The sequence below is a fragment of the Halichoeres trimaculatus genome, unplaced genomic scaffold, assembly GCF_033239565.1.
Source record: "Halichoeres trimaculatus isolate MK-OKI-2021-1 unplaced genomic scaffold, fHalTri1.1 fHalTri1_scaffold_11, whole genome shotgun sequence".
NCBI lineage: Eukaryota > Metazoa > Chordata > Actinopteri > Labriformes > Labridae > Halichoeres > Halichoeres trimaculatus.
In genome coordinates, this window is record NW_027437189.1 from 21,893,948 (window position 1) to 21,909,043 (window position 15,096).

At 45.3% G+C, this 15,096-nt stretch overlaps 1 protein-coding gene across 3 annotated transcripts in view; it reads left to right on the forward strand.

Annotated features, from left to right (window-relative positions):
- fignl2 (fidgetin like 2) overlaps window positions 1-13,494 on the forward strand; it is a 52,818-nt gene extending 39,324 nt beyond the window's left edge. For all 3 annotated transcript variants that reach the window (XM_074681127.1, XM_074681128.1, XM_074681126.1), the window contains one exon: window positions 8,938-13,494. In XM_074681127.1, coding sequence (XP_074537228.1) covers window positions 8,938-10,979 — 2,042 coding nt within the window. In that variant the 3' untranslated portion in view covers window positions 10,980-13,494. The remainder of the gene's footprint in view (window positions 1-8,937) is intronic.
- Window positions 13,495-15,096: the final 1,602 nt, after the last annotated feature.

Here is a 15,096-nt window from a genome sequence, read left to right on the forward strand (position 1 = left end):
CATGAATTCCTAATGGATGGCAGAAAGCTTTGGAGTTGTTTTCTTGGATCCAAAAGCTGAAATGTTGGGGGGTTTGTAGGGCAACTCTGTGGGTGTGAGAATTCAAACTCCACAAAAGAGTCTCATTAGAGCATCAAAAGTGAATATTTGACTGATGATGCAACTTTTTGGTGGAAGATTTTAACCTGAAAAACAGTTTTGTTTTTTAATCATTCATCAGATTATTAAGTTTTTTTTCCCTTTTATTACAAATACAAAGTTGATCCTGTGTACTTCTTTAAAACTGTTTCAGCTGCTTTTTAACGACTGCTCTCTTTAGTCATGTCAGCCCTCCCCCTTTTTTTACAGATGTTATCTGAGATAACTTAGGCTGAGTTGTTTAAACAACACTGATGAGAGATTAATAACCACATCAAGGTCTACTCATGAGATACTCTTCCATCATCTCCCTGCACCCTGTTCACTCGTACTGACCGAACACACTCTTCTGCTCCTAAAGTGGCCTGCGTGTGCAAGAATGTCACAAACTGCTGGTGGAATAGTTAGCATGCCTTTAGCTCCAACACACACTACTGCCCCTTCAGAGATCTTCTCCTCGTCTTTGTGTGTGATCTGCTTTTATGATTAGGATCCACAATGCTGGTTTTCATCTGCTCTGCCGAGTGGCTCCGTGGTTCTTCTGCTACAGAGCTGCTCTGTTCTGCAGAGCTCTTGCAGCCTTGATACCCGTTCAGAACAGCTTGCTAGTGTGTGCATGTATATGGACAGAGGAAATGTGTAGGCGCACATGGCAGTGTTAAGTAGTCACGTTGTTTGTTCTCAGTCCAGTGACACACAAACATGCCCCTGTGCTCACTGGTGACACTGCAGCCTACTGTCTTAAAGTTAAAGACTGTAGTCATGATTCTGCTGAGCAAAGCTCCTGATGTGAGAGACTTTGCATGTGTGCAGGACATGCGAAGACTCTCACCTGCATGTTGGAATCTCCTTTGTAGGAGTGAGGAGCATTTTGCAGCTACCATTTCTGAACATGGCAGGAGCAGCCACTACACACTTTGGACTTTGATATCAGTGATGATTTCACAGATACATAGATCTGTGTGACACCCAGTCATCCTTAGCCTGTCCTGCCTTGGTCCTTGTCTCTGGCCGGTCCACAGGACCTCAAGCTGAGGCAAGCAGCTATGGCTGGACCTGAGAAGAAACCTGAGAGAGATTCCAGGGGCCATGGATACTCCTGGAGGGATTTGGTGCAAAGAATCTGTAATCTGCACTTCAAACACACTCTTAAATCAGTCCCAGGCCGCCAACCCAGGAGTGCCCTAACTCTTGTTGCTGGGGGCCCCGCTGGTGTAGCGATACCTTTTCTTTTAAAACAGCCCGCTCACACACACACACACACACACACACACACACACACACACACACACACATACACACACAGGACTCCAGATCTCACAGTTTTTATAGCTCTCCTTTGACTGACCCCTCTCCTTCTCCTTTCTCTCTGCGGCTGTGTTTCTATGTTTTGTGTGAGTGTCTTTGTGAATGACTCGGTGAAGTCATGGAGTGGTTTGTATTGAAAGACTAAGGAGCAGATCTTATCCTGGACCCTGAAGATGCAGGCTGGAGGGCCGCCTGGCATCTATCTATATTGTAGGAAGAGTGCTGTGAGAGGTGCAGTGGAGGGGCCTGTGAGGCCCTTTAGTAAACACACATTCTACTAAAGTGTGTGTGAATAAGAGCTGGGATCATTAGTGCTGGGTGTGAATGGGCTCTAATTAGCCCTCAGTGAGTCTGTGTGTGTGTGTGTGTGTGTGTGTGTGTGTGTGTGTGTGTTTTATGTGCGCTTGAGTTTGTGTCCAAAATAAAAGGAGGTTAGGGACCGAGGGCCCTGTGAGTCCACTGGCACCCTGCACTGTCTCTCCAATGGTTCATCAGCTCATTAAGAGGACCTGGGCTCCCGTTAGGGGCCCAATTAAGGAGCAAGGTGGCGAGGTTCATCTGGATGGCAACACTTCATTGGATTCCTGAAGCAGCAGAATTCAGATCTCCAACAATGAACCACATCTCTCACAGCAGCAGCGCTAATTAGTAAATGACCATGCTTGAGAAGTAATATACTTTAATCGTCGTGCCATTAGGTGTTTATAGTGCAGTGATCATAAAATGCACAACCATGGAGGCGGCTGTGTTAGATAGATTTAGCTCCCTCTTATTTAAATGTGCACAGGTAAAGCAGCATCAGATCCCAGCATGCTTCATGTGCCTGGTGTAAGCTGTGAGCACAGAGGGAGGTTTGGACAGAAAGGAGGGAATGCAGCAAGCTCACTGGGAATGTGGGGAACAAGGGAGTTAGGGAGGCAGAGAAACATGGAGGGAAAAAAGGAGATCGCAGAGAGAATATAGAGCTGGAGAGGGGGAGATAGGACAGAGATTGGGTGAGTGAGACAGATGGAAGGGGTGATTGGTCATCACAGAGCCTTAGGACAGCTGTTCTTTGATATATTAGTGGACACAATGACCTAAAGCCTGCCTGCAGCCGCAGAAAATAGGGACCCTGTTTTCTTGAAGGGGAGGGGTTTTAGCCATTTGTGGACATGCGTTAGCAGGCACGGGGGATGGGAGAGTTGTTTCTAAAATTACGAGCATGAAGTGACGCATCCAGCAATTATTCCAGAGGCTTTCTAGTTTTGGAGAGTGCCGAGGAGAGGGCTGTAAATCGTGCTGGCTCTCAGATGGGGATCTGGATTTTTTTTCTGCTCTATCATTAGCAATTCTAAACACATTTGTCAATTAATCAATGTTTGACAAATGCCTCCAAGTAGTTTGACCACCTTCTCTTCTCTGTCCTCTCTGTAAAAATACTTTAAAGGACAAAGAAAATCATATACTGCTAATAGATTACAGATTTTCAAAAAGCTTCCTCTGCTCTGCTCAAAAAACTGTGGCTCTGAACAGTAACTTTTATCTGTTTTACTTGTGTTTGTTGCAAGTTATGGCCTCTCTGCTGCTTTTCTGTAGCTCTACAAAATGTAATGTTGCATCGTCCTTTAGCAAACCGCTATAAGCTGCACAGTCTGACAAAGTACTATTCTGACTGTGAGCCTACAACATCTCTGAAAGGCTCTGAAACAAAAAAAAATAGCACAAGACAAACTGTCAGTCTGAAACATGGAGTGCACACAGCTCAAAGCACAGTGAGAGGAAGGTACAGAGACACAGAGGACATCCCTCAATGCCACTGCAGGAGATGGGCTCCTTCCTCCTGGGACCGGGCTGGTGAGGCGTGCTTGAAAAGAGCTGTCTACTCGCGCTCTGTGCAGCAGGTGTGAAAACTCCCCACCAGGGCTCCAGCACTCTGGTGTTATTACGTCTTTTTAGGGCTGTGAAAGAGAGAGCAGATGAGCCAGAGGGAGCAAGAGGCAGAGTGGGAGTGTGGGAGTGTGTTTCACTTGATTGATAGCAGCCCCATGACTAACAAAAATACATTTACGAAAAATTTCCTTGCAATGCCCAGTTATGTGTGTCTGATAAATTATGACCCCTGTTGTTCTGTAAGCTTGGTAACTTGCTTGAAGGAGGGAGTGACCTCAGTTCCTTTAACAGCTTTTGGACAATACTTGATAACAGAGCCTTTTCAATATTCGTGAGGAACAAATGTTCGAGGTGCGGCTCAACATTTTCTAATATGAGTTTAGTAGAAGACGCTCTAAAACCGTGGCTTTTCATCATCCTCCTGTTAGTTTTTATTCTGTTGGTGCAAACTGTGTGAGGCAATAAAATGTGAAATTCATTCCAGAGACAATTTTCCAGTGTCTCCACCTGCCACGTGTGAATTGTGACTGGCCTCTCAGATTGGTGTTTTTATGACAGACCAGGTAGTATGCAGCGGCAGGACGGCCATAGCCCAGCGAGAATGTCCTGCCTGATATTAGTGTCATAAATCACAGTGAACTTGAGAACAGAGGACTTAAGGGGCTTCCAGGAGTGAACGACAAATCAAGATAACAAACTGATAAATAACAGATCCTCAGTGTAGACGCCGCTCCCTCCACAAGCAAACTCACATTCCTTAAGTATGTTTCAGCATGTGTTTTTCTCAAATGATTAAAGATTCCTTAGGTCACACATAATTACTGCCAAAGATTTATGTCAGGCATGCAGGAGTTTCACCCAATAACTCATTGATCAGTTTGCGCTGTCTGAATACATAGCAAGTGATGCAGTCATCAGAGCCTGAAGTTTGTGACTTATCAGCACAAACATAGTGTGCATCGTCCTCTCTTCTCTGCACCCACCCCCATCACTTTGCCTTTGTGTCCTTTAGTATTATTAACATTAGCTGCACCCGTTCTGAGCTTCTCTCTTCAAAGTGTCCAGCTCAGACGTCTAAACAATAGTCAGAGCAGCATTCTCAAAACAATCGCGCACTATCTGCAACTTTTTGTCAAGAAGTATTAAAAGAATTTTCCACTGAAAGTGAAAAACAAGCCGACTGTTTTCAGAGGACGGGGGAAATAAAGGAAGAAGACTGATTGGTGCTTTCGACTGTGGAGGAAAAATACATTTTTCACAACTCACTGATTCAGTTTTTACATATTAGTGGTAGAGTGCCCTATCTGTGAAGCCTGCAGTACAAAATTACTTGATTTAATTTTTCTAAAGTGTTTGAATAAAGGATCAGAGGATTAATCGATGTGTTCAGTTACGTCAGTTGGCCTGATTTTGCCTCTGTGTTTGGGAGAAAGATGGAGTAAAGGTGTTAGTTGTTTATTCTGATCAGTGGGTGGGGGTAGAGCTCTGCCCTGAATAGGACCCTGATTGGATTGATCCACAGCTCTTGTTTACAAGCAGCCTCTTCACGATAGGCACGGTTTAATAGCATGCTGTCCCAGAAGGGTTGTAGCATCCGTGTCCGTTTTGTTCCTCGGGGCAAGAAAAACAAAAGTGCCGGGAAGAGAGAAGGGAAATGCAACCTCAGGGGAGCTGTGAAAGAGCACTGGAGCCCTCTACCTCTGGGCTTCCTGCCAAGATAACGTTTCACATAACCCACCAATACCTCTTTTATAGGAAACCACAACACAGTCCAGAGTACAACCAGCCTTTATAGGCCAAAAAACGACTTAGGTTTCAACTAGTCAACAAGAGATTCAGTGATATAGAGCAGCTCAGAGCATTTGAGAACTGAAAGCAGGAATGAACTTAACACACTCCCCCTGAGCCATAAGTGGTCCAATTTTAATTTTAGGGCCTTCTCAAAGTAAAGCCGCTCTCTGCTGAAGACATCAGTGCCACTGTCTTCGTCACACACTCCTTCAATAGGATGCAGCTCACACAGGTCCCTCAATAAATCCCAGGGTGACACAAAAGCTGTCAGTGGACTGCAGCTGAATAGATTAATAAGATTTCCATAATTAGACAGGCCCCTGACAAAAGGATCCTTCAGGCTTTGTCTCAGGGCCAACTGGATTGTCCGAGCCACGCACGTCTGCTGGACAGCCGTCCACCACAATGGCTGCACAGACAGTAAGGCGGTCAGCAGAGGAACATCTGTCTCTCCTGGGGATGTGAACACATGCGTGTGCACACACACCCACATTCACAATGGAAAATTTCATGTGCATGCACACAAGGTGCTTATCAGCCTTATTTCAGCAATGGCAAAGTCAGTGGTCAGAAAATCATCCTTGTCACATATTTATGAAGTCCCAGTGATTGCAATGAGTTCAGATCAAATGAAGCACTGCCCCTCCTCTACCGACTGGATCAGTAGATTAACTTTCAGTGGAAACAGAAACAAAGCATTTAAACAGGGACACAATTTCCACTTTGCTTGTCTGCACATATTAAATGTTCATATCCATAATCCTCTTCATATACGAGTTAGGCTCAAGGTATGGCTCATCATTTAAGCACAGAAAATGTTTGACTGAATGAGAAAAAGTCTGACACATAAAAGTTGAGTCATGCTTATTAAATTTAAAGTATTTAATCAACACGGTGCTGTCCTGTTCTCTATCTGTGGTCTCTGGATAATTAAAGTCTAGAATCCCACTAAGATAAATATAAAAGTTAATCTAATAAATCCCCGGTTTTCCACAACAAGTTCACATTGTCCTGATTTCCCACTTCTAATCTTAGCTTTCTTCCCGCCTCTTCAGTGAATTAATCTACATGATGGCTCTGATTTAAGCAGAAGTGTAGATTAGAGCTTGCTCAGTTTATTGTGGAGGGCTGCTGCTCTAAAAACCACAATCCAGCTGAAGGCAAGATCTAATTACATGAAAACGGCTAAACTGCACTACCACCCTGCTGTTTTCATCAAGGGTGAAAAGCTGCACATCACTCATCATACTCTCTGTGTACATACAGGAGGAATAATGGAGTTTAATGGACTTTTTTAAATGAGTTTTTTTTAAGTAATTACACTCAGATTTAACAGTGAATTGGTCCTCAGGTATGGGCAGCTGGTCATTACATTGGTCAAGGGGGTAGTGTGACTATTGGTGCTACTCTAATGATGGAGTGGACAGCAGTTAGCCCGCCTCACTGAGTCCTCTAATGTCCGCTTCAGTCCACTCAGAAAGGACGAAGCGCCTGCTGTCCACTCCCCCCCTCTACCAATCCCTCCCTCCCCGCTGCAGGTTTTATGAGCTCCCCTGGGCTCTCATCCATCTCTGTCACACACAGGCCCCATTATTGGGGCTGCTCACAAACTGGTTGGGCTGCAGATGGGAAGGGCCTGCAGGACATATACGGTTTCTGCAGCCTGGACAAAGACCTGCAAGTCAGACCACAAAAATATGTGGTCATCTGGGTCTGAAGAGGACAAAGTCTTCAGCGTGTTTGTTAAAAAAAATGAAGTGAACAGAGTGTGAGAATGTTCCTTTACATCTTCCTGTGGCGGGTGTGGTTGTGTGGGTTGGCTGAAGCTTAGGGAAGTACTTGAACTGGTTTTGGCCATTGGGAACTTAAGGCAGTGGATTTGAATATGAAGGACGTGATAATCCAATGGCCATCTGGTCTGCTGGTCTCATCTGACTGAATAAATAACGGGCGTAATCTGAAAACACACATGGGGAGGTTTGCAAAGCGGGTAAAGAAAGAGGCCAAAGTTTAGGAGCTGGAGCTGGAGGGTGGGAAAGCAGCAGCAGAATCAGCTGCTGTGGTATATTGAGATTTGATTTAAATGGCAATAAGAAGCCTGGCTCCACATACACAGACAGCCATGAATAATGAATCATCAGGCCGCCAGAGAAAGGAGGGCGTAGCAGCCAGTGAAGACGGCGTTTGCCATATTCCTTCTTACCTCCATTTCTGGCTGGAGTAGCCCTTACCTCAGGGTAAATTGTGACAGTTCAATAATGCCAAGCTATGTGTGGAATGTCAAGCTTATGCCTCAGCAAGAGTTAGTGCTACTCTCCATGACATAGACTTTTTCTGTGTCTACCATATTATATGTATGAAGTAGTACACTTCAGGTAGTTTGTATAAACTGGAAATGCTTCGAACCAAGTATGAGAGGGTTAAAAAAAACAGATAAAATCACTAAAAACTGAAGATGCATGATACATTTTGGTAAAAGTTGTGAGACTTGTGCACATTCCACACACTTGAGATGCCCATGAAACCTCTTCCTAGTGCCCTCTTTCCTGTGCTTGGTGTGTTGCAGCCGTGATCAATCAGAGCTCAGCCAGTGCTGAAGTCAGCCAGAGGAACAGACATTCCACTTTCCCAATGTTCCATGGGAGACTGTGCTGATGAATAGCACACTATGCTGCAATCCCAAACCCAACCCCCCTCTTTCTTTCTTTTTTCTCACTCTCTCCACACCACTGTCCACAAACACACTCACACAAATACCCCCCCGTCCCCTCCCTCCCTCCATCCAGCCGGCCACTGGGCCTTTGGAGCTCTGGTGTACTGTGGGTGGGTGGGTTGGTGGGTGGTAGGTGGGGTGCAGGGCTGGGAGAGCAGCTTTCAGAGCAACATGCGCAGGGAGATAACAATAGCTCCTCTGGGAGACCTGCAGATGTTTGCAGTGTGGGGAATAGTAGTGGGAACTTATCACAACCCAAGTATAAGCTGTGAAAACACGCAGATGGACTGTCACTCACACTGCAAAAAACTGAAATCTTATCAAGTGTTTTTGTCTTTTTTTTAAAGTAAAAATTGTCTTATTATACTCGATATGAGCCTCTTTCAACTTATTAATCCAGAAAAATGTCTTGTTTCAAGTTATCAGAGTACAAAAATGAGGTTTGAATCACTTGTAACCAGTAAAAAAATCTGCCAATGGAACAATAAAAATTTGCTTGAAAGTTTCTTTGAGACTAGAACAATGTCTTAATACAAGTAACTTTGCTCTTGTTCCATTGGCAGATTTTTTTTACTGGTTACGAGCAATTCAGACCTCATTTTTGTCCTTAAATAACTTAAAACAAGACATTTTTCTGGATTGGTCATGTGAATTTGGCTCATATTGAGTCTAAAAAGGAATTTTTACTGAAAATAAGACAAAAACACTTGATAAGATTTCAGTTTTTGTAGTGCACTCACCGTCTCAAGTAGCATTCGCTTTTACTTTGTGTTCAACTCCTCTTAACTCTCCTCTTGCTTTTTTTTTAATTCATCCCTGTTTGTCTAAACTGCATGATGGAAATGTTGTACAAGATAACTCTTAAAAGAAAAAGGTTCTGTTGTCACTAGTTGCTGAGGAAAGAGCATATCAGACTACAGTTAGAAGAACAGGGATGAAAAACAGACTCAGTTTTAATGGTTTGGTTTAAATGATCAGGTATAAATGCATATCATGCTCATTTTGATCACTTTGTCACAGATATTAAAAGTGTATTTCTCCTGCTAAGATCCTGTTTTCTGACGTAAATATAATCAAAGGAATATTCTGACCTGGGTTCTCTGTGTTGTATGCAGGCCTGTTAAAGATGCACTGGAACCCAGAGCATGCCCAGTCCCTTAGCCAGTGGCCTGAGCAGCACCTGGACGTCTCCTCCACCACCTCCTCCCCGGCCCACAAGTCGGACTTGTACTCTGGCCGAGGCCGCGGCTCCTACAACTACGCCTGGGCCAATGATGACATCTCCGCTATGACAGCCTCAAACCTGTTGAAGCGCTACGCCGAGAAGTATTCTGGCGCCCTGGACTCGCCCTATGACAGGCCTCCTACGGTGGGTGCCTACCCAGAGCCAGGGGCCTTTGGGGGTCTCAGTGGCCCAAAGACAGAACTGGAGCCCTGGCCGCTGACACACAGCACTGAAGCCTCCTATTCCCTGGGGCCCCCTGGAGGCCATGAAAGCCTTTCGGGCTCCAAGGCCACGTCTGCAGGCCCGCAGGGGGTCAGCAGTGTGTCGGTGGTGAACAGTAACCTCTCAGACTCGGGCTACAGTGGCAGCAGCTCCTGCAGTGGCTCCAGCGAGTACCCCTCCAGTTACAACGGCACCTATCTTTCTTCAGGGTACTGTCCCCAACCCAGTGCAGCACTTCCCCCTGCCTCCCTCCACTCTCTCCAATCCACACCCACCCTAGTGGCCAGCTATAGCCCTACCACACCTGTCTATAACTATCCCCCTAGTACATACCCCCCACAGACCAGCCTTGCGCCCAGCTATAGCCACCCTTCTGCTGCTTTCTTGCCCTCAGGTCTAGCTGCCCCTACTCCTGTCCCCTCCAGACCCACAGTGGTAGGAGGCAGCTACAGTTACCAGAGCACCAACCTCGGGACATCTGAGTCAGGGGCCACATTAAAGAGAAAAGCATTTGAGATGAGTGTAGACGAAGATGAGAGTGGGGATGGGTCCCGTTACAGAAAATACAGCTACGAGCCCTTGAAAGCTGGGGGGGACTCACCCTACAGTGTGAATGACAAAACAGAATGTCGGGGAAACGGGTTCAGCAGCTCAGGCAGCACAGACCCTCAAACTTTCAAGCCTACCAAGCCCTCTTCCCAGCCCCTGGTATCTCCTCAGTATGGGACAGCAGGGGAGTTCAGCCCCCAAGCAGGCCTGACAGGGGAAAATGTGGTGTCGGAGCAGGGCTTCATCCAGCAGCAGCAGCAACACCACGCCCAGGCCAACAAGCGCCCTTCTTTATGTGCTCCGTCTGTGGAGACCATGAAGACCCCAGACTCCAGGCTGTTGGACATGGTCAATGGGGAGTTACTGGACTGTAGCCCTGCACTGGGCTGGGCCGAGCTGGCTGGGCTCACCCATGTAAAGACTGCCCTGGAGGAGGACCTCCTGTGGCCTGTGTTAAGGCCCAGTCCAGTCATGCGACCACCAAGAACCGTCCTGCTTTTCGGCCCGAGGGGTGGGGGTAAGACCACATTGACTCGTTCTTTGGCCTCACAGCTCGGGGCTTCGTTCTACCGGTTGAGTGGAGCCATGCTGGCCTCGAAAGGGAAGGTGGAGGCAGAGCACATTCTGGGGTCTCTTTTGCAGGCAGCAGGAGCACGGCAGCCCTCAGTGGTTCTTCTCAGTCAGGTGGAGGCCATGGAAGAGGAGGGGCTGAGGCAGACCCTGCTGGCCACCCTGGAGAAAGCCCAGGTGGGGTCCACAGGCCTGGTTATTCTTGTTTGTGCTACTGGCCGGCCAGATCTCCTGCAAGATGCAGTACATAGGAGCTTTGCCAAGCGGTATCACGTCGGCCTTCCGGATGCAGGTATGCGTCGGCAAGTGCTGCTGCAGGCATTGTCGCCTCAGGGCTGCAGCTTGAGCGAGAGGGAGCTGGGTGCTGTGCTGCAACGCACAGAGGGCTTCTCAGTGCGGGAGCTGCTTCAGCTCAGCCAGCAGGCACTTTCCTCCGCGTCTTCTCCCAGTGGGGCCATGCACGGCCTCCCCACATCATCCAAACCCCCAGCCTTCACAGACTTTGAGAATGCCTTCTGCAAGGTGCGCCCACACACCGCCACGAAAGAACTGGACACTTGTAGAGAATGGAGCAAGATGTATAACCACTGAGAAGTAGCCAGTTGCTGTCGTTGGACTGCTTCATAAGCCTGCCCTGGCTTTGACATGGCAGGCCTTGGGAATGTTGTTTTGTAATTACAGATTATGCAGCTCATAGAGCCAGAGGAGCTGAACCGTACTGATGGATTGTTTCACTGGTAGGAGCATGCCATGGTGTGCTTTCTTTGTTTCCTATGAATATCCACAATATTTAGTTTTTCCCAAAGAAGAGACGATGAAAAGACCTTGTTAAGTGGGGTAGAGTATTAGTCTTTTGGCCAATGGGAAAATCAGCTTAAATTGTCTTTAAACGCTCTCTGAGATCCTGATTAGCCTTGGTCCGGGACAAAATCAATTATTTGTTGCTAGGTGATGGGGTCCAAGTTTATGGATAATCAGGGTTTGGAAATCCCCCTTTGACTGCTACTCTCAGGTCCCTATTTATTGCCAATCTCCTTCCAAGGTATCCCAATGTTCATTTAGTCATTGGATTTTCATTAATTTAATATGAAGGGCTTGGGATCAGCAACAGAGCAGCACCACAGTTTGTTTTCTACCAAAACAACATCTAACCAAATCCAAAGTCATCTGCTTTTGTGCTTATCAAGACTGAAACAATGTACATCATCTCTCTTAAAAGCTTCTCACCAAATCTAAACAGTTTGTTTTTACTACTCCCCAAAAAACAAAGTCAGATGACTTTTATTAATCCAAACACGCTGCTGCTATTCCAGGAAATCACAAAATCCTTTAGTAGAGCTCAAAAGGCTATTAAATGCTTCACATATCTTTTGTCAGAGCTTTGCGAACATTCAAAAATGGTACATTTTCGAGACGACCTCTCTGCATCATTTTTGCGTCATCCTCTGTGACTTCCATGTACAATTTTTTCCACCTCACATTCCTGATCGTCTGCAGTTTTCCTGAAAATCCCACTCACCAAACAGAAGGTACCCCCAGCTTCTTCTACAGTCTTTCTTTTTTTAATTTCACTTACTTGTTTTGTTTTCCTAGTGTGTAGTTGTTTGAAAAGCTCAGGAAAAATTTTGTTACCTCAGAAAAATGAAATTAAAGAATGTATGTAATCTTAGGGTCTTAGTAGAGAGCAGCGTGGTGCAAGAAAAAGGCTCAATGAGAAACCTGACGTCTTGTAACACCCACTACAGCTGGGCTTTTACCTCGGGAGAGAAACTTGAATATGCTACAAAGAGTAACATTGAATGTAATTCAGGTATTTCAAAGAATATTTGATGCCATAATTATTATTATATATGAATATATAAATGTTTTCTTTTCTGTTCTTTTACCTTTTATTTTTATTGTAGTTTATGGTGGAGTGATGATTGTCTTTGAGAAACGCTATATAGGAGCTGAAAATATTCCTTTTTTGTTGGACAAACTGCTTGCGGACGTACATGTCATTTGGTGTTTACATATCCTGTTTATGTATGTCTCTAAATCACCCTCTGAGATTATATTATGCACACAATCATTCATGTGAATTCATGGTGACATTTGAGCACAAAAAATACCCACAAAAATACCCTGAAGATGCAAAAAAGCTAAAGAACAAGTTGTTTAATGTAGCTTTTAGCAAATCCCCAAGTTGGAACTCTCAGTTTTTGTGTACATATTGTGGTTTAACTCAACATGTGGACAATCCAAACAAGACACCCGTCCTACACTTCTGTTTTAACAAGCTGGAAAAACCCGCTCACTGGACTGCAGGTACAGAGGTTGTATGTATTACGCTGGCTGTTGCCATGGTCCTGTGGAGGAATACACAGAGTGATGTAATATTTCCGACCACCCTCCCTCTGACTCCCCCTCCCTCCCTCCCTCCCTCCCCTGCCCTCATCATTATTTTTCTCTTTTTCTCTCTCCCCATGGCAATCTCATTAGATTGGATTGCCCCCTGGCCACGAGCCCCAGTGGCCATGTGGCGCTGTATCCCCCCACCCCTCCCCTCTCCACCTTCCCCTTCCCTTGCTCCGATCCCTCTGTGGAGTGGAAGTGGTCTGATTGATGTCCAGCAACCCTATATCACAGTGCAGCCGTCCCTCTCCAGCTGGTGGCTTCAGTCAGGCCGTACAGCCAGATCAATCAGGGTGACCCCCACTGTGCATACTGATCACTGTCGCAGAAACTGAAAACACATTTACAAATTACAGAACAACCCCTGCCTCAAGCTGCATGGTCCGGACAAAGCTGCCGATTTTGTCTCAGAATAATCAAAACCAAACAAAAACCAAGACTTGGAGTTACAGTTCATTTGTTGGTGTTCCTCCTCCTGCTGACAGTTTGTCCAACAAAAACACGCTTTTTATTTTTTCATGTTTTGATCTGTTATCGCGGTATCTTTGTATTTGGTTATTGTACATTTTCTGTAACCATTTCTACCTCATTTTTGCGGCATATTGTACATGAAAGTATTTATTTCATGTCTTTTTTGATGTCTGTTTTAAAATGATAATGTTCTTGAACTGTAATGGTCTACCTCAGAAAAGACTGTATTTTAAGAGAAGAGTATCACACAATATTAAACAGAATTTGTCAATATTGCACTGTGGTCATTTCTATGTTTTTTGCCCTCATTTCAGAAGTGTAGGGACTTAAAGTGGCTAGCATGCACGTATTACAAATATGTATAGCCAACAACCTGATGTCTGTACGTCTGTATGTGCAGCCTGGCTTGACCCCAGTGTTAAGGTCAGCTCAGTTACTCAAAGTGATTGCTGGATCATTTAACTTAAAAAAGGCACAACACTACAGCATAAGGATTTGGATTTGTTCTAATATCTGCTTGGATTTACTCCCCAGAGCAGCTTGTTTAGTCATCAGGTGAAGTCGATATGCTTCATGTGATATTTCCTGTTGTTTGAGAACCACATGAAGGGAGGCTGTGTTTGAATTAAGATAAAAACAGTACTGAACATGTTATGTGTACAAACAAGTTTATCTGCCTACGCGCGCATGTGTGTGTATGTGTGTGTGTGTGCCTGTGCGTGTGTGTGTGTGTGTGTGTGTGTGTGTGTGTGTGTGTGTGTGTGTGTGTGTGTTGTTACAACAGCAACAGAAGCATTGCTAGTACACCCCTGAGGCTTCAGGCCTAGCACCAGAGCACAGAGGTCCTTCATCCCTGTCACTGTCTGTAAACAACAGCCCGTCCCAGCGGCCGATTTGTGCTATTCCTGTCCTCTCCTGACATCTTTCAAAGACCCAAAACTGACCGAGAAGAAAAAAGTAAATTTGAGCAACTCTGCGTGAGGAGAGTCAAAGTCTAGTTGAAGCCTGCAAAGAGGTCTGCAGCTCCACGGTTATAGATTGTGTTGACAAAGAGGAGTGTTGAAACATCTGCAACTGAATCCCAGTAGAACAGCGTTGTTGTCGGTGTTGATGACAGAGTAATTAATTGTCTAATAATGATGCATTGCTCTGTTATAAGCACAACCTTCTGCGGCAACTGCCCTTCATCCTCTGATGAAGGATAATCATGTCTGCAGCTGTTAAATAACTATTTCCTTGTTCTCCGTCACAAACTGAATCAGACTTTATCTCGTTTATCAAAACAGCCACCAGTGCTACGAGCAGCTACCTGTCTGTTGGCCTAGTTTATGTCTGGCTCGTTGATAGTGTTATGGCAGTAACCATTACCAAAGCTACTACAGCCCCTGCCAGTAGCAGGCAGCTGTACTCAGGTTTAGACAAAATGTGTTCATAGTTTAAAAATATTTCTTTCAGAATAAACCAGCTCATAATTCCAGAGCAGAACACTGGTGACAACATTTCATTGTTCTGTTTACCAAACGTTCACATCCCTAACCTGAGTGGTCTGGCTTCCTGTCAATCACTCTCCATGTCCAGTATGAGACTCAGAAATAGCTTGTCCTTTTTGTCCTGAGCAAGTCCCGTCCTCCAGTGAGTCAATCATTTCCCTCTCCCTGCTGATTGGAGGTAATTAGGCGAGCAGAGTTTGTAATTGGATAATAAAAGATGCTAATGAGCTGCTGTCCTGTTTACTCAGACTTAGGCTGTGAATAGCAGGCTTTAAAACTGCAGCTGATACAAATTGACATCAGAGATGCATGTAATAATGCAAGTTAAATTTTTTAATTACGAAACACATATC